The following is a 19,036-nucleotide window of genomic DNA, read 5'->3' as shown; positions in this document are numbered from 1 at the left end:
CCCAGTGAATGTTACCTTTGAGTGTCTTGTCTGCACTCAAAGAGTTTTAAATTTTGGAGGATTTCAGATTAGGGATGCTCTGCCTGTGCTAGCCAGATTGTGCATTTTTTTGCTGGTAGGCTTTGAGCATCTTCTTCTACCTTTTCCCACTGTATAAATTTCATCAAAAGGACAAAATTTCAAGAACAAGAAAGGAAAGAGATGATTTATTAAATGTATCATTAATTGTATTCAGGCTCTGTCTGATCCCCATTAAGAGGTAAAAGAGGAGCTAAATATTGGTAAGTGCCTATTATTTGCTGAACACTGTGTTAAGCATCTGTTTCCTTCATTAGAGTTAAGGTAAACGCTATTTTTACATCTGCTAATGCCAAACCCCAAAATGCTCAATTTTAAAAGGCAAGGTTTTAGAGACAAAGTTTTCTAATTCACTTCAGTATTAGAGAGGAGGCATCAGGAAAGGACAAAAATGAATAATGAGTTCATCCCAGACTTCTAAGGTCAACACTTGATAAATAATTAGGAGTTCACAAAATAGTGAAGAACATCTCTTAAGATCATTAGGTTTTCTCACAGAAACTGAAGAACCAAAGATCTCTAAACATTGCCTCATGATAAATTATTTAAAAGTCAGTATTTAGGATAAGGCAGATGGAAACAGAAAAAAGAAAAGCTTAGAAGTTAATTTAAATAGAATCTGATGCTGAGTATGCATTTTCCCAGTAATAATGTAACATCACAGAAAAACTAGACAGCAAAGTTAAGGCACTTTAATTATAAAATAAGATTAAATGAAATTCCAAGTCTATCACAGGAGGTAAAGCTGCCTACTTGGATTTGTCTTGAGACTTTAAACAGGTCAAGACAATGTCACATTTATCTGGAACTGCTGGAGGATCAGGAAGCATTTTATCACATAAATGGGTTTTTAAAATAACCCAAGTTTATTAAAACCAAAATAAATGAATTTAAACTGCTTATCATAGAATGACAAAAAAATATATGCATCCATGCTTTTACACAATGCTTTCCTAATGATTCCAGTTTACTTCATATAGCCTTATTATACAGGACTTATTGTAAATCAGTTTCACTCTCTTTTCTCTATTTTCCATCAACTCTGTGAGCCACTGTAGTTCTGAATAAGCTGTTAAAAACTCTCCAAAGAGCAAATGGATAGCTTTTGTGCTGAGCTGAATAACAACTGTATGAGGTGCTATGCGAGACACTCAGGGCTTTTTCCCGCAATGCAATTCAGGGTAAACAGTTCTATACTCGAAAAGACTGAAGTGGTAGGAAGACTGGTCTTTGATTATGTGTAGGGTTGCCATACTTGTTAGCACACTTTTATAAAAACTACAGCATTTAGTAGTTTACCAAGGCTCTGTGTAATGTCTTAGCAGTCTTGATCTATTAGTAAACGTGATTTAAAAGGTTTTCATCATTCCTATGCAGTATTAGATCACCACCTTATGTCAGAAACCTGAGCAAATAGTAGACATCTATATTTTAGATACCTTAGTTGTCCAAAGTTTTACTGTCCAGTCAAATGATGAAGTGACAAAAAGATGTGAGAAGTCTACTGCTCCAACAGCTGCATGACAATGGATGCCAGTGATTGGTCCTTGATGCCCCTCAAACATCTCACTGATTCCAGCTTTGCTAATTTCATAAAAGTGAAAATGTTAGCGAAGTCTTCTATAAGTAGACCAATTACACACACATTTTATTATGGGCTTATATATCAGGACTTGACTTAATTTTGACAGACTTAACTCTGTGCTCATAACTTATCAGAGTAACTTTGTTGAGTGTTATTCCATCCACATTTGGTAACACTACCAAAGCAGTAGGTATTTTTGGAACTGTAAATATCATGCTATTGATGTCAGACCTCGAAAGTCTAATATCTGAAATGGTGCAATAGAAACAAAGATACACTACACTTAAGAGAGACAATGTGGGCTACTTTCAAATCAAAAGCTTTTAAGTGATGGTGATCTATGTTTGAGATGAAATCTGGACACTAAGTTTTTTTTAAGGAAGTAATAAGGTACAGCTAAACAATTTCAAAGCAGACAGAATGGACGGAGAAATAGTACTCAATTTAAACTAAGTATGTGACATTACTATACAATTATCAGGAGACTGAGCCAATGCTGAAAGTCCAAATAAATCAAAATGGGAAAACAGCTGAAAAAATCTCATTTATAAGTCTATAAGTCAATACAGGCATGTGTATATTTACTTGTACTACTGAATGTTCCTGCCTACCACTAACTTATATGAGTACATGCACACACACAAAACCACAACATACCACAACCCACAAAATCAAGAACACATCATAAATCCAAAATTATCTTTTATGTAAAAAAGTATTTAAGTTATAATTTTATATGCCTGAATGAAAAAAATTGGTCACAAATAACAAGTAGGTTTAGAACAAATTTCTACTTAGATTAGGCAACTTGCTTCAATGGGATTAAAGGAAGAATTTAAAATTATTGCAAATTCCAGTTTAGGTTTACCTGCCATGGCGGCATGCTGTGTACACAGAACCTTCTTCACTCCCAACAACAAAGTTGTTGACATCTCCAACAGGAAAGGACATAGATGTCACAGCTACTGCCTTTGATTGTTTATGAACCAACTCCATGCTATCCTACATAGAAAAACCTGACAAAATTAGTTTGTAAACTTGCAATTTTAAATTTCTGTAGAAAAACTTCCAGTCTTTGATTTGTAAACAATTCTTTTACTGTATTATTTACACAAATCTACCTTAATTAAATGAAGCAGGTTTGAAAGTAAAATACACAACAAACCATATTAAATGCATTTCAGCTTATAAACTGTTGTAACACTACTATTAAACAGTTTATGAGAAACATAGGTTGAAATATATATACACTTAAAACATAACATTTGCATCAAAATTTCAGTTTCCCAAGTTCAACCTACCTGTGGATGGGAAAGCATGTCCAGACTCCATGAACAAATTTTTCCATCAGTAGAGATGCTAATCAGATTGTGAGCATTTTGTGTTCCAACAACATTTACACAATATACAGGGTGCTAGAGATATTAAAGAAAGTTTTTTACCAAAAGCAAAACAAATTTTTTAGTCTAATTATAGGCATTCTGTTTATTATCAGGCCTCATAACTTGTGGGTATTCTTAATGTGAAGTTTGCTATTAATAAAAGGTTGTCTCAGAAGAGAGATGAGTTTCTAATTTCAAAAACAAAAAAAAAAAACAGACTTCATTTTTGGTTGCTAAATGGTTAGAAATGCATACACCAAAGGAAGCACATTCTGAGACAACTCTGATGGGCACTGCTAAGTATATAGCTAAGAGTGAAGGAACACAGAAGCCTAATAAAAATCAACATGTTTACTTACTGTGTGTGCAGCTGCTGACAGTGGAGTTCTTTGCACCGGAGTTCTTTTATTGCTACGGTTATCCCAAAGCACAATCTGGCCTGAATATGTACCACCAACAACAAGATTTGGATGAAATTTTGCAAATGTGGCAGACATCACAGCTGACTGCAAATAAGTAAGATTTTTATACTTGAGATTCAAATTGAAAAAGCCTGACAAGTTCTAAAAATCAATCTATTATCTGAAACATTTATTTCTTCATTATATGGTATTACAGGTTATGAAAACAACTAAGTAAATTCATTAAAAGTTTTCACTGTTTCAGAAATATAAAAATTTAAGATTTTTTTTGCTTAAAAGTCAAATGTAATGACTGCTTACATAAGTATGTTTAACCAATTTATCAAAGAAAGCAAAAAGTTATTTCAGTTACATTAGCCTCTGACAGTAATCTAACAGTAGAGTGCATGCTAGTTTGATTCAAAGAAGTGTTTACTAAAGATTTGATATTATTAAAAGATTTTAACTTATGCAACCAGAAAAGACTTACAAATTCTAACCTTCTACTAAACCTGCTTTAAAAATCTGCATCTGTTTTCTACTTCAACCATGTGTTTCTACTTAAAATCATCTAGTTCCAACTCCTCAGGCCATGTATAAGTAATTGAGTGGGCCAACCATCTAATTGTATATTCACAAATAAGTTCCCGGGAAACTCCCTGTCGGAAAGACATTTTATAAAAGATTCCTTTTATACAGTCAATCACCATAACACAGAATCACAACTGCAAAGGACTTTAGGTGTGATTTAACATTATAAGAGATGTCAGAAAAGCTACAAAAGGCAGATCATGTTGAACTGAGAAGTCTTCAGTTTTCTGTTAACATCTGTTTGCAAATATGGAGTGGTTTAGTAAAATGCCAATCCAATGAAATCATTATGTTGACAAGAAAACAAAAAAGGCACTTGTCTTAATTCATCAATGAATTCTTAAACTTGAGGAAAACTGTTAAAAGACCACCATACCTGGCAGTGAAACACATACTCTGGGGTAGTTTTTTTGTATTTCATATTCCAAACAAGGGCCACACCATCAGGCTCATGAGGGGCATCTTCATTGTTATTATAGGAAGCCACGAGTAACTCTGGATACTGCTCAGAAGAATGAAGAGGAAAAGAAATGCTATGCATAATAAGAACTGTTTTATATTCCTAGTTATTTGTCTTTATCAGATTATTACTCTGAAAATACAAATACCTAACATTTCATCAACAGAGACACCTCTAGCGTTATGCTTACTGGGACATTAGTATAATTTTAAATTAGAACAGTTAATTATTTTAAATATTTTAATGTTAAAACAACTAATTAAAATGTGTTCAAATTTTACACAAAGGATTTGGTGAGCAACTGAAATTAGTAAAACTGGCCTATAACATAAAGACCTGAATTTTAAATGTAAATAATGTTTCTAATCTTTCTTCCAAAGTACATGATTATGTTAACATTAGAGCCATCATCCGTTAATTTTAAATAATACATATTGATTTATTACACAAAATTCCCATAATTAAAATAAAACTACCTGCTAATTATAATTTTAAAAATGAGTTAAGAGCAGCTAATTTTATTATATTTTACCTGAGATGACCAATCCAAACAACTAACAACGCGATGCTTTGACCATCGTTCGTCAAAAAATTGTCGATTTAATGACAGTTTAGCACCTGCTTGAATCTCTCTACAAAAAAAAGACCAGCCCCCCAAAAGATGATGTTATAACTTTTATCACTCTTAAATTTAACATTATTGGAGCTAAAAATCTTAGCAATTAAACATTACCCTTCTTTGTCTTCCAAATCTCTCCCACTGTAGTCAAAGAAGATGTTAATTTGCTCAGAAAGAGCTCTTTCTACAATTCTTGTAGAATGGTCAAAGAAACTTAAAAATTCCTCAGAGTGCAAAATTTGTTGCTTTTCTTCTTCAGTCAGCTCATGAGGGGGAGCTGAAAAACAAATAATTTTTTGAAGTATGATTTATGTCAGGCAAATCATGTCAACTCACTATCACAGTATGGATCAATGAATGTTACACATTCTTTTTCAGTCAGATTCACTTTTTTGATTTACAGCATTTTATACTACTTTAATATATAAGTTATGAAATCTTAACAGAAATCAACAAAATTTTTTAAAGTTTAATTCTTTAAGACACCTTTACTATCATTTTCCTCATCTTTCTTCAAAGTTTTCTCTTCTTCAGGTTCAATAGGTGGTTTAGGAGCCACTACATCATCATCTTCCTCTTCGTCTGAAAAAAAGCAAAATGATAGAATAAATTATTTTAATAAAAATAGCTAGTAACTTTTGAGACAGTATTTCAGAAGGTATCACAACTCCCAAGATAAAAGCAAAAGTAAACCACTGACAGGACAGAACAAGTACAAATAATAGGCATTTTTACCAACATAGTCAAGAATTAAGTAGAACCTTTTGGTTTTAATACATACCTATGCGGTACCTCGGCAACAGCCACCCTAAATTCTGTAGCTACATAAACTGAAATAAGATATATATGCAACTAGGATGAATTCCTCATGAAGTCTCTAAAAGCTTGCCAGCATTTATCATTCTAGACAGAACAACATGCAACTCCTGCATAGTTTTATATAGCATGCTGACACATTAATGCTGTAGAATGAGGAAAATCAAATGTCTAAAATAGCCTACAGAGCTGGCTGCTTACTTGTGATCTGAAACCATCAGTGTCTAATGGGTCTTCATATGGCATAAAGACAGCTTACATTAACTCACAGGTTGCTATTTGAGAGGCAGATTTTGAAGATAATAGCTATAAGACCACATTTTCTATTCTGTCATTTTAAATGCAAGTCTCATTATCTATTGTTATATGATGTGGCAATAAGCACTTAAAATAATGTTTTCTTAATTTGAATAAAAATATACACTGGGATAATATACAGTGTTTATAAGACTTCTAAAAAATTACTAAATCTCTTACATCACAAATGAGGAAGTAATTTTTATAATTTATTTAAAAATGTTACAGAACATATAACCCTGCCTACCTTTTCTTTTGCTACACATTTAGATGGGTTTTTATGAAGAAAATGTTTATTTTTATGGCCTAAACACATGCGTTGTCTATAAGGGAAAGGCGGCAGGCATCTGCAGCAGAGTGCAGCTCAAGTAATGAGAGCCTATTCAATAAGGGGACTTTACTTGTTATAGTCATTTCCCTGACCCATGTTCAAAATTATCTAAAACACACATACATATGACATACACAAAAGAATGGTCAAGAATGGAAACCAGCTGCCAAGTCATGGTCCCAGCAGCCAGGCCAGCTGACTAGATAGCAACAACCAGATGGCACTGCTGGGATTGTGTCTTTCTGCTACAAGGTGGCAATGGGATGGCATAACATTCTTCCGCTTGACTGCTTCCAATCCTGTGTCTCTCCCAAATGGTGGGCCTGTGCAATTACCCGCACTCCAGGAGGCCTGAAGACAAGCCTTTACCCTGCAAACAAAATGCAGCTTGTAGGCCACACCAGCTGCCAAACCACACACATAGTGTTAGGTTTTGAGAGCTATGAAAATCTTTCTAACTCTGAAGAATAAGCAATAAAAATATAACTGTACCTGTGGAAAGAAAGCTTTAAATGACACTGTATAAAGCACACAATGATACAACCTCCAACTTAATCAAAATGATAATGACGTATGCCAATCCTACATTACTTGAAATTGAGCGATTTTTACGTTCTGACAAGTTTACAGAACTAGGATAAATGGCACGAGTGATTTCAATATATGCTCATACTTTTGAACCAAATGGTGAAGGTTAAAATTTTTCCTTTCAAGGGCCTCAATCAGCCACAAAGGAAAACAGTAATCACTGTCTTTTCAGCCAGCCCAACCACATTTGTCAGCCCTTTCTCCGTCAATGCAGCCAGAGCAATCAACCTGCCAAACATTCAGAATGGAAAAACAATCTGAAAATACAGGGTATAATGCACCTGCCAGTGAAAATGGCCATTTCAAGAAAAGCTAGTGATCTCAGTGACCCTGCTGAGGAGGCGGTGGTGCAAAGGGGAAAGAACACGTAAAAGAATTCTTAGTGATCGCCATTCTCTTGCACGTTGACACTTCCTTACAAAGCATGCCAATTACAGCTTTTGTGCTACTTAAAAAAATGAAAGCTTTTTGGGGCAAAATAATCACACAGAGAAACAGAAAGACACTACTCCTTTTTAGATGAATTCTCATGTACAACGAATTATTAATCTGAAAATAGTATAACTGGTAGCAATTCTATACGATATCACTCAAGCATTAGAATGAAATTCTTCCATAAAGTCACCTGCAGGTGTAATGTAATAAAATAATTTAATTACATTTAACTTACAAGTTGTCTTTTAGAATAACAAACATCTCCTTCAAATAAAAATTCACTGTTAGAATATACATATATTTTCCACTTCCTGCTAATGCTACCAGTTATCCTAATCAAGTCTGTTTACTAGTAGAGTTCACTGTATGTAAATCCTAAAATCAAAGATAGGGATTTTGAGTCACTCAGGACAGGTCATTCTTGAGCATTGTGAATTATAAATTACAGCCTCCTACCCACATCTTATTCTCCTCCTTCAACTTTGTTGTATTATATGGCCTCTAAGTACCATTTCCAATGACAGGTGTCAAATTCCTGTCATAATGCATATGGTCAGTACTTTAGTGCTAAGTGACCTCATAATTTACATATTTAACAGAAAAGATCTTGTTTATAGACACTCTTTTCCTTTTAAAATTTAAAATGTAGATGTAGTATGTCAGACAGTGATCTGTATCTGTGTACTCAACAGCATTTGCCATGCCTATTTGTCCATATAAATTATTTCAGTTGTAGCTGAATGATGAGTATCAACTATTTAAATACAGCTCTCAGGGTTTATTTTAGAATAAAAGTACATATCCTCCCCTTTCTACATGGATTAAAACCAGATTTTAAAACTCTAATTGGTACTTAAGCTTCATAAAAATGATTAAATAAATTTAAGAAAGATAAAAACAAATGATATTGCTGTTCTTAAAAACTATAAAATGTGATCTTTTTGCTATAAGGCTAATCTTAAATAATTACCAAATTTACCAAGTATTTGGCAAAAATGCCTGACATCAATAACATTAGGTTAAACAATGTTCTTCTGAAACAAATAAGATTTTCTTGTTATAAGCTAATATAATAGCTACCAAAAGACTATTAACATGACCAAAAATATAAAACTGCAGTTCTAAAGATTTTCTACACTAGTCCTTATTACATGATGAGCTATATTTAAAACTGGGAAAGACTGTAACAGAGCAGGAAGACTGAAAAGTGGGACTGCCAAGTCACATCAATTTATTGATGAATATTCATTAAAATATGCTAAGTGGTTAACTCCATGCTTTCTCTGACAAGTAATCTAAGGTTATAAACTAAACAGTAAAGAGTGCATAAAAGTAGCAGTTACTTTTAAAATGACAAATCTCTTGTCAATGAATGCTAAAACTAGGTTTAATGAACCACTGAATTTTACTTTGAGTTAACATCAAAATTGTGACGTATTTTGGAGAGACAGAAAGAAAAGCTGTTTTGTAAATTAAGTTGCACCTAGAAATAACACCAAAGAATGAAATTCCAGTTGTTGGAATAATCTGTTACAATGGAGTAGGTTAATCAAAGTTAAATCATCTGTGAAATGGGTAGCTTTTGTTAAACTAAAGGAAGGAGCCTTCAGAGCAACTTTTCTCATCTGTACCTGACAGTACACTTAACATATGTTTAAGGTAAGCTAAGAGTATGTCACAAAGCATACTCTGAATTATTTTAAAATATTACAAGACATTTAAAAGATAATATACAGTATCTTAGAAAATCCTTACTGAACAAACATTGCTACTTATGAATCTATCACTTATGATTATATCTCAATATGATGCAAAAAACAAATTCCATCATTACTGCACTGTTGTTTAGGAAATATGTTTGTTGTCTATCAATTTACTATATAGTTTTATTATACTGGGCAACAGAGCAAGACTCTGTCTCAAAAAAAAAAGAAAATATTAAAGAAAAATTATTCCTATGTAATCTCTATTTTTTTAACTAATGATTAAAGCATATTCCTTTAATGATTAAAGCATTTTCCTCTAATATTTTCATATTTTCTTCTAATATTTTAAAATGCATCCCATTTTAAGATAATTTAATATCCTATGAAAAATTCCTAACTTACAAGGTAGTCTGATTATTCCTGGTATAAAGGAAGATGACACTGAGTTCTAAAAGTCAGGACACTTGTGGCATATAAAAATATGATTTGACTTAAAAAAAATTTCAACTTATGAATAACTTCACAAACATCTATGAAAATATTAGATGAAAATGCTTTAATCATTAGTTTAAAAATACAGATTACACAGCAATAATTTCCCTTTAACATTTTATCTTTTTGAGACGGAGTCTCGCTCTGTCACCCAGGCTGCAGTGCAGTGGTGCAATCCTGGCACACTGCAACCTCCACCTCCTGGGTTAAAGCAATTCTCTGGCTTCAGCCTCCCAAGTAGCTGGGACTACAGGCACACACCACCACGCCTGGCTAATTTTTGTATATATTTTTTTATACAGCAGAGATGGGGTTTCGCCATATTGGTCAGGCTGGTCTTGAACTCCTGCCCTCGCGATCCACCCACCTCAGCCTCCCAAAGTGCTGGGATGACAAGCGTGAGCCACTGCACCTGGCTCTCTTTTAATATTTTCAAAAAATTCCTTCTTTTCTGGATCAGTTTCATTTTGAATCACTCTATTTAAATCCATTTGTGCATAATTTCATCTTCTTATACCTTACTCTTTAAAATAAAATATATCTTTAAAATAATCTTCACTGGGACAAAGCGTCATGAATATACCAGTGGAATCCATTCCTTTTTTTACATCATCTAGAATAAGATGCAAGGTCATCTGGTTTTCTTTGGCTCTTCAAGGAAAAATACACAACTGACTTTTTAATCAGAAATTATTTCAATATAGATGTACTGCTAATTTGGGGGGGAAATAAGAAAGGACTGATAGTTTAATTATACCACTGCCTTTAACACAAAATTTGTCTCTCTGTAGTCTTTTTTTTTTTTTTTTTTTAAGAGATGGGGTCTTGCTATGTGCCCAGGCTGACCTCAAACTCCTGGGCTCTAGTGATCCTCCTGCCTCAGCCTCCTGAGTCCCTGGGACTATACGCACAAATCACTTTGCCCAGCCACAGTCCTTTTATATAAAATTTGGGTTTTATTTGGCAGTATTAGCACCCTTACGTAGACCTTGTTATCTGTCATCTCATCAAACATTACATTTTTCTGAGGCCAAGGTTTCAGATATGCTGATTAAAGTTTTTCAATCAAGATTAAGAACAAATGCTTCAATTTTCAATTATGTTTATATTCTCATAGGTCCTCTGAGGGCTAAAACTAATTTATTAAATGTGCTATTCATTCTAGAATCTTTTAAAAATCAATTTTAATTAATTAATTTATTTATTTATTGGAGACAGAGTCTCACTCTGTTGCCCAGGCTTGAGTGCAATGGCATGATCTTGGCTCAATGCTACCTCTGTCTCCTGGGTTCAAGAGATTCTCCTGCCTTAGCCTCCTGAGTAGCTGGCATTATAAGTGTGTGCCACCACACCTGGCTAATTTTTGTATTTTCAGTAGAGATGGGGTTTCAACATGTTGGCCAAGCTATAGAGCTAATCAACAGGTATTGAGGAAAAATATTTGGCTACTAAGCCAATACCAACAGTAATTACAAACTCCTTCACAGATAAGAAAGTGGAATGCAATAAGAGAAATGGCACTTCACTAGAAATCAAGTGCCAGCTTCTGGATGTACGCCCGATACTCTCTCACACTGTGGACTTAGGCCCACCAATTAACCTTCTTGAACCTCAGTTTCCGCAGATGTAAACAAGCTGATTAAATTGGATAAACTTCAGGGTTTCTTTTTCCTTTAATGAGCTTTCAAAAAAATAGTTTAAAAAAAATCCATACAGAATAAGTAGATAAGAAAAAATAATGCCATTTTCAAAAGAGTTAAAACTTTTAAAAGGCAAAGAAAGTAACTTTTCCAGGAGTATTTCTGTGGGTACCACGTTCCTGCCAAGAGAAGCTTTTCACCTGCAGAGAAGAAAATTGACTGAAGTCATGTGGTACTAGTCAATTTTATTCACAGTAGGTGCTTTAAGATAGCAAAGCACCGCAGTTCAGAAACAGTACTACCAACTTACAGAGTAAACTTGAAAGCAAGAAGATGACTAGAACAAGGAAAAAGAAAAACAAGGCAGAATAAAAACTGCTTTTTAAAAGGAATAAGCTTGGCCATTTTTATTTTTAAAAAATACAAAAAAAAGGTAAGAGTTAAGTCTATGACCAATTTTTAGCTTCAATTTGGTAAGTCACATTACTTCTGCATGGATTATACTGCCTACCTAAGTTTAATTTGCTGTTTGTTACACTCCAATTGTGATTTCACCAATTTTGTTTCATGGTGACTTGTGGAATTCATTACATAATTCTTAAATGGGAACCAACCAGGCAAAGTTTGAGAGCCAAGGTATTAAAGTGATAGGTAAGCAAAGAAGAGTTAAGCACACAATGTTTCCATTATAAAATCTTAATTTCAAGGTTTTTCTCTTTTCCTCTTTCTAAAACCTACATAACTTGGGAAAAGAAACAATGTAAGAGCTACAGACATGAAAATAACTGTAATGATATAGAAAAGAAATTATCTCATTTTTTTCCCAAAGGATACTGCCCAAATATCTCATTTTTATAAATATTTCCAAAGGGTAGCTTCACGGTATCAGGATACACGTTTTTTCTTTCTCCTTCAACTATATACCTCAACCTGTAACTAAAAGGACAGCAAATCCAAAGAAAGGATAATCTAGTGCCTTTATATACAGCAAATACTCAATAAACTATACTCAAATTCAAACAGAATCAGTGCTAAATATAAACCAAACTACTTACTATAGGTTACTATCATAAAAATGAGTTGCTGCTTCAGTGGTGAGAGAAAGCACACCTTAGAATCAGTCAGATTTGGTTTACAATCACAGCTATTAGCTACATGACACTTGATAAACTATATCTTTCAGTTTCAGCTTCTTTGTGTGTAAACAAAACCAATACCTAACTTTCAGCATTTTGGTGACAGCATTACAGATGATGCAAAGTGTCTCACACTATGCCTGATACGTGGTAGTCACTTCTTGGTGTTATAATTTCTAGTCACCAATTTAAATAAGAAGTTTGGAGACACATTCATTGGAACAAAAATATTAACAATGGGTCATACACAGAAGAACCAAAAACATTTCCTCTCTATACCCTTTCTGTACTTCTAAATTCTCTATGATATGCTGCTATAGTAATTAGAAAAAACTATTTTAAAAAAGTGAAAGTCTTGGCTGAGTTAGGTGGCTCATGCCTGTAATCCCAGCACTTTGGGAGGCCAAGGTGGGCAAATCACTTAAGGCTAGGAGTTTGAGACCAGCCTGGCCAACATGGCGAGAGACCCCCATCTCTACCAAAAATAACAAAAATTAGCCGAGAGCGGTGGCGCATGCCTGTTCTCCCTGGTACTCATGAGGCTGAGGCAGAAGAATCACTTGAACCTGGGAGGTAGAGGTTGCAGTGAGCTGAGATGGTGCCACTGCACTTCAGCCAGGGTGTCAGAGCAAGAATCCCTCTGAAAAAAAAATAAAGTACTTGGACAAAAATGTTATATCAATTTCCTCAAAATTTTGAAACTGTAATTATATGCATGAATCATTAGCTATTTGTAATGCTTTCTAGTTTTACCAACCCTAATTTCATTATTTTTTTGAGCCTGTTGCCCAGGCTGGAATGCTGTAGTGTGATCTCAGCTCACTGCAACTTCCGCATTTTGGGTTCAAGCGATTCTCCTGCCTCAGCCTCCCAAGTAGCTGGGATTACAGGCACCCACCACCAGGCCTGGCCAATTTTTGGAATTTTATAGTAGAGACAAGATTTCACCACATTGGTCAGGCTGGTCTTGAACTCCTGACCTCAATCAATACATCTGCCTCGGTTTCCCAAAGTGTTGGGATTACAGGCATGAGCCACTGCACCCAGCCACAATCCTAATTTTTTCTAGGTATATACAAATATGAATATTTAAAGATTTCCTTTGGTAGTAGACAGGGTTTCAAGGATTTCTCCTCATTTTTGCTTACCTGTATTTTCTTGGCTTTCTGTAATAAATCTAACTTTTGTTTTTCCTTAATGGAGAAACATGATAATTTAATTAAAAATTTGAAAATAAATTAATTTAAACATTTGATAAAATTTCTATTCCAAGGCTGTTAGCAGCTCTAAAATCCACAACTCATTTGGTGGTAAACACTGACATGACCAGAGATAAGGCTATTTATAGTCATTACTTATTTCACTTAGTATATTCATATGCTTTGCTGCCAAAATATTAATGCCCAAGATACTAATAGGTTTTTACATGATACAATTTTATTACTTTTCTATAATCTGAAATATTCGGAATTCTAATATATATATGGCCCCAAAAACTTCAGGTAAGATACTGTAAAGTATTAGAGATCTCACATAAATCTTTTTTTTTTTTGTATGACATAAATTCATTAGCCTCACTGGGAAAACAACATCACAGTACCTTACGCTTGAATCATTAGCTATTTGTAATGCTTTCTAGTTTTACCAAAGGGTCTCCACATTCATTATGTCTGTGCATACTTCCCCATATTTTACACAAATTACAGGCTACTAACTAATCAACATAATAGAGCCCCATATCATAAAAGAGAAAGTTTAAGAATTAAGTCTAGATTCATTTATTAGTATGAATAACATCAGGATACACTATGCTATTCAGAAATAATTTACATGACTTTGTTTACTGTCGGACCCACTCTCTTCTGGGGAAGAATTATGCTCAATGACAGAAAGAGAACATTCTTAAGCTTTTTGGCTTCTAAAAACAGTATACATTAATGACAATATAAAGACTCAAAGACTTAAATTTATGTTAACAAAATTAAGAAACCACACATACAGCTTACAATGTTAACTTCTAAAAGAACAAGTTTTAAAACTCTAAAAAACAAAGACATAAGTGCAGAAACTGTAAAGCATTATTTTCTCATGTTTCCCTAAAAAATATGCCAAAATACAAAAGAAAAAAGACATAAAATAAAAACCAAAGGAAGAAAAAAGAATATATATTTAACATAGGTGCTCAATAACAATTATATTAGGACAGATATTCACCTTCTTTGGGTTGAGCCATAACTGGAGTCTGAGTTTCCTTTGTATATGTGACAATTTCTCGAGGAGGAAAGTCGACTTGAGTGATTTTAGCCATTCCAAGTTTAATAGGTCCTCTTCTAAATTAAGTGAATACAAACAATACATTTTAACTATATCAAACCATTTTATTTTCAAAAATTAAGAATTAAACAGTCATTTGCACCCAACATTGTAAATTAAATCCATTTTATTCAAGAAATTTTAGATTAACGATGAACAGGCTTTATTTTAGCAAAAGAATTAGAAGGTAGCAAAAGCAAAAGATATTTCTGAATCATTCAGTATTATTATTTTTCATTTTAAAAAGCCAAGTAATTTCATTATTTAGAACAAATGTGTGGGCAATAATGAAGTAAGAGGATAGGAACTTCAGAGTGGACCGCTGAATAAGGTCGTTACAAGAAACTGGTTTCAGCTGGGATATCGTTCTTTCTGGACTTTTTTTTGAAGAATCAGACATGGATATCACTCAGACCACATACAGTTGATCACGCCAAAAAGAGAATTCAGCTTTACGACTGAAAAACGGGTTCCTATTAAAAGCCTTTTTTCTACTTATATTTGGCAGAAATTAAGAATTACATTATCAATTTGGACTTTAAAATGAAATATTTAAAACTTTTAAATCTCTAATCTCTGCATGATCAATACTGTCCTTGATTCATATATGGACAAGCTAAAGTCCAGATATTCTACACCTAGACTAAAATGACAGATCTTTTGAATACCACAAATCTACTAAAGTCACTTCTGTATTAGCTAAATACAGGAATACATTCTTTTTTGATAATGGAAGAGCGTTGTGGCTGAGGAAAATGAATGAAAAGAAAAATATCTTTTATTAGTTATCCGGGAGATCTTTTATTGGTTATTATGTTAGATGTTTAAATTCTAAACCAAATAAAGTACACTTCCAAACTCCCAAAAAAGTTCTCAGTTATGAAGCTGCCTTAAAAAGATATGCAATAAAGACACTGCTGCAACTTCCAGAATATGAAGCAGGCTATCATTGGTAAGAGAACTTTTTTCTTATATAAATATTATTTTCAGTTCTGTTTAGTAACTAAATCCAAGTCCTATGCAATATAATAAAGCATAATACAATAAAGTATTATAAAGTAATAATAAAATTAGTACACTTAAAAAATTAATGTTCAAAAATGTGGGCCATAACAATTTTTTAATGTCTTTTCTAGTTTAAAAAAAAAGGGGGGCAAAGCATAGTCAAAGAATTAAGTAATCTGAAGTAATCTAGAAGTCTAAGAATAAAATTTGAAATAAGAAATTTTATATTCTGATTTTTAAGATGCAAATTATATTTAAAAAGTAAATCACTCACATATCTGGAAAAAAATCATCAAGCCAACAATATTAGAAACAAGTTACCAACTTGAATGCATACAGAGGCTAACAGACAAAAAAACCACAATATTAAACAAAATATTCCAAGATTTTATAGGAGGAGGTGGGTAGGGAAGTAATATCTCACTTATCCAAAAGACATTTTTACTGAAAATAAGAAAACAATGGGAGGCAGTAGGGGGAAGCCTCAATGTGGCCAATAAAGAGGTCTTCCAATACATATACAGGAAACTCATATATTTTTCTTATATGCCTAAAATCAAGGCTTATTTACTCTTACTTTAAGACACAATTCCAAAAGGCATAGTCATACATTTTAGAGGGTATAAATTATCAAGGGAAAAGGGCTATCTGAGTCAGGCAAGATGGCACAGCAAACATTTATAATTTGCATTAGGATCTAGAATAAAATGAGTGAATGAATGGATGAATAATCTTATCTCTATGTCGACAAAATTAAAAAACCATACATATAGCTCACAGTGTTAACTTCTAAAAGAACAAGTTTTAAAACTCTAAAAATCAAAGACATAAATACAGAAACTATAAAGCATTAGTTTTCTAATGTTTCCCTATGAAAATATGCCAGAAAAATAAAAGCAAAAAAGAAAACAAAAATGAAAGAAAAGAATCTATTTAACATAGAGGCTTAATGACAATTATATTAAGAATAGATATTCATCTATACATTCTATGAAGAGTAATCTATTCATCCATTCACTCATTTATTTATTCTAGATTCATGAATGAATAGTAACAAATGAATGGTGTAAGGACCAGCATCTCCATTACTCTCAAAATCTAAGAAATCGTCAGTGAATTTTAATATAGAAAAATAAATTAATATTCATACCTAGTAACCCTGAAAAGGTTCAATTACATATAGACTATGTATTAGAAAAAGTCTGAGAAGTTTTTAAATACCTCTTAGAAAACTTATATTAAAAATACAGATATAATTTTAAAAGTTTGGACTCTTCAATGGACTTAGGGTAACCAGAACAACACATGGAAAGAATATTCTTTCATTAAAGATACTGGATAAATGAGGTGTCACAGTAAAATATAACTCTTGTCCTTACTCCATGATACAATATTACAAACTTAAGCAAAATAAAATTAGGACAGTTTCACAAAGAATCAAATTCATTATAAAACAGGGAAGGTAGAAAATCTATTCAATACCCCAAATCGGAATCTGAGTGAAGCTGAAGAACTGATGGATCTGTATCCCAATGCAGCGTCCTAAATGGTTGTAGGACAACCATGAAGCATTAGCAAAAAAGGCCATAAGTTAGTCAAGCAAATACATTCTATGAATAGCTAAAGTACTGTTCACAATTAAAAACTACATGTTCTGGTTAGTATTTTTTAAAAAATATCAAAAAACAAAATAAAAAATCCACCAGGTCACTCACTCATCCAGTGCATGCAATAAGCTTACTATGGTTAAAGATGCAAGCATACAACCCAGAATAGTTAAAAGACATTATTTACAGATTACGGGAAACTAACATTGTATTCGGAACAGATCTGCTTCAGAACAACTAAAGCAGACAACCCAAGTAATTATTTATGGATAACAAACTAGGCTATAAAATGGTTGAAAATTTAAGATTTCTGATGAAAAAAAAACAATTTAAACATCTTAGTTAAGGTATTCTAATCTTCCCCAAAGCATTAAATGTGTGCAGGAAATTGTCATACTGGTAAAGGAAATGAGTCAACACATAAGCCTTTTGGTAATAAAACCAAAGACTATCCCACTGGGATACAAAATAGCTAAAGTTTCCAAAATGTGACCCTTCTGTAATTTATGGGTTAAGCACTGCCTTGGGCTTACATATCATCTGCTTAAGAAAACAACTAAAGATTTCTGTCTCTAGGAAAAAATACATTTTTCCCTGGAAAAATATTTTATGTTCAAGTATCAATCCTAAATAAATATTCAGTGATAAGTTTTAGCATCGTCTATTGGCTAAGTAACTTATAGAGGATCTGTTCCACTTAAGCCTAACAGAGTTACTAGTAGAACAAAAGGTACTTTATCATACTGGCATTTATGTAGGTTAGCAATATATGAGATAATTATGCACAGTACTGTCTAATGCTCATAGTCCCCATTAAAAAACAGTTAAGCACAATACATTTAGTGCTACCATTTTTGTCAAATATATTTTTCACTTATGTAAGATGTTATAACGTACAACTAGTGTTAGTTGCTACAATGTTTTAATACAACAAATGGTTTCTCTTACTTGCCTATATAATTTATCAAGAGAAATAATAATGAATTAATCTAGAGAAACCCTCCATTTAAAAAACATAAAGAAAGATCTTAGAATTTAAACAAGGTTATGTGTATACAATGTAAGAAGCAGCCACAGCGAAGATCTACTTTGTACTAAGCAATGAACAGCAACAAGCTTAGGCTGTGTTAATTCAAAAGAAGTTCTATGAGGCTTTGTTAAATCAAAAGAAGTTCTATGAGACGGTCTCTAAGGAATGTTCTGTCAATAGCGTTTACATTATGTAAGAGATCTGTTATCAACGACATAAAGTTCCTTGTTGAGGATGTCATTTTAGTCTGAAATCAAGTAGGACTGTACCTCAAAATACAGCCAGTACTGACAATCCACTGGACGTACATGATTATATTTATTAAGGGCATCTTCAGACATATAGAGTACAATTCCAAGTACAAAGCCTGAGAAACAAACTGATCAAAAATGGAAAAAAGGGCCAGGCACGGTGGCTCACACTGGTAATCCTGGCACTGTGGGAGGTGGAGGTGGGCATATCACTTGAGGTCAGGAGTTTGAAACCAGCCTGGCCAACACGGTGAAATCCTGTCTCTACTAAAA

General features: G+C 33.2%; 1 protein-coding gene across 22 annotated transcripts in view; it reads right to left on the bottom strand.

The window, feature by feature from the left end:
• DYNC1I2 (dynein cytoplasmic 1 intermediate chain 2) overlaps positions 1 to 19,036 on the bottom strand; it is a 55,677-nt gene that overhangs the window by 17,412 nt on the left and 19,229 nt on the right. For 6 of the 22 annotated variants that reach the window (XM_017538186.2, XM_017538184.2, XM_017538189.2 and 3 more), the window contains 11 exons: positions 17,358 to 17,417; positions 14,772 to 14,887; positions 13,706 to 13,750; positions 5,603 to 5,698; positions 5,231 to 5,393; positions 5,030 to 5,129; positions 4,414 to 4,539; positions 3,405 to 3,551; positions 2,965 to 3,078; positions 2,532 to 2,665; positions 1,518 to 1,662 (listed from right to left, as the gene is read on the bottom strand). In XM_017538186.2, coding sequence (XP_017393675.1) covers positions 1,518 to 1,662; positions 2,532 to 2,665; positions 2,965 to 3,078; positions 3,405 to 3,551; positions 4,414 to 4,539; positions 5,030 to 5,129; positions 5,231 to 5,393; positions 5,603 to 5,698; positions 13,706 to 13,750; positions 14,772 to 14,887; positions 17,358 to 17,417 — 1,246 coding nt within the window. The remainder of the gene's footprint in view (positions 1 to 1,517; positions 1,663 to 2,531; positions 2,666 to 2,964; positions 3,079 to 3,404; positions 3,552 to 4,413; positions 4,540 to 5,029; positions 5,130 to 5,230; positions 5,394 to 5,602; positions 5,699 to 13,705; positions 13,751 to 14,771; positions 14,888 to 17,357; positions 17,418 to 19,036) is intronic. The other 16 variants (XM_017538198.2, XM_017538188.2, XM_017538194.2 and 13 more) reach the window with 3 other exon arrangements.

This window comes from Cebus imitator, unplaced genomic scaffold, assembly GCF_001604975.1.
Source record: "Cebus imitator isolate Cc_AM_T3 unplaced genomic scaffold, Cebus_imitator-1.0 Scaffold110, whole genome shotgun sequence".
NCBI lineage: Eukaryota > Metazoa > Chordata > Mammalia > Primates > Cebidae > Cebus > Cebus imitator.
The sequence above is the reverse complement of the archived record's forward strand: the minus strand, read 5'-3'. Positions and strand labels throughout refer to the sequence as shown.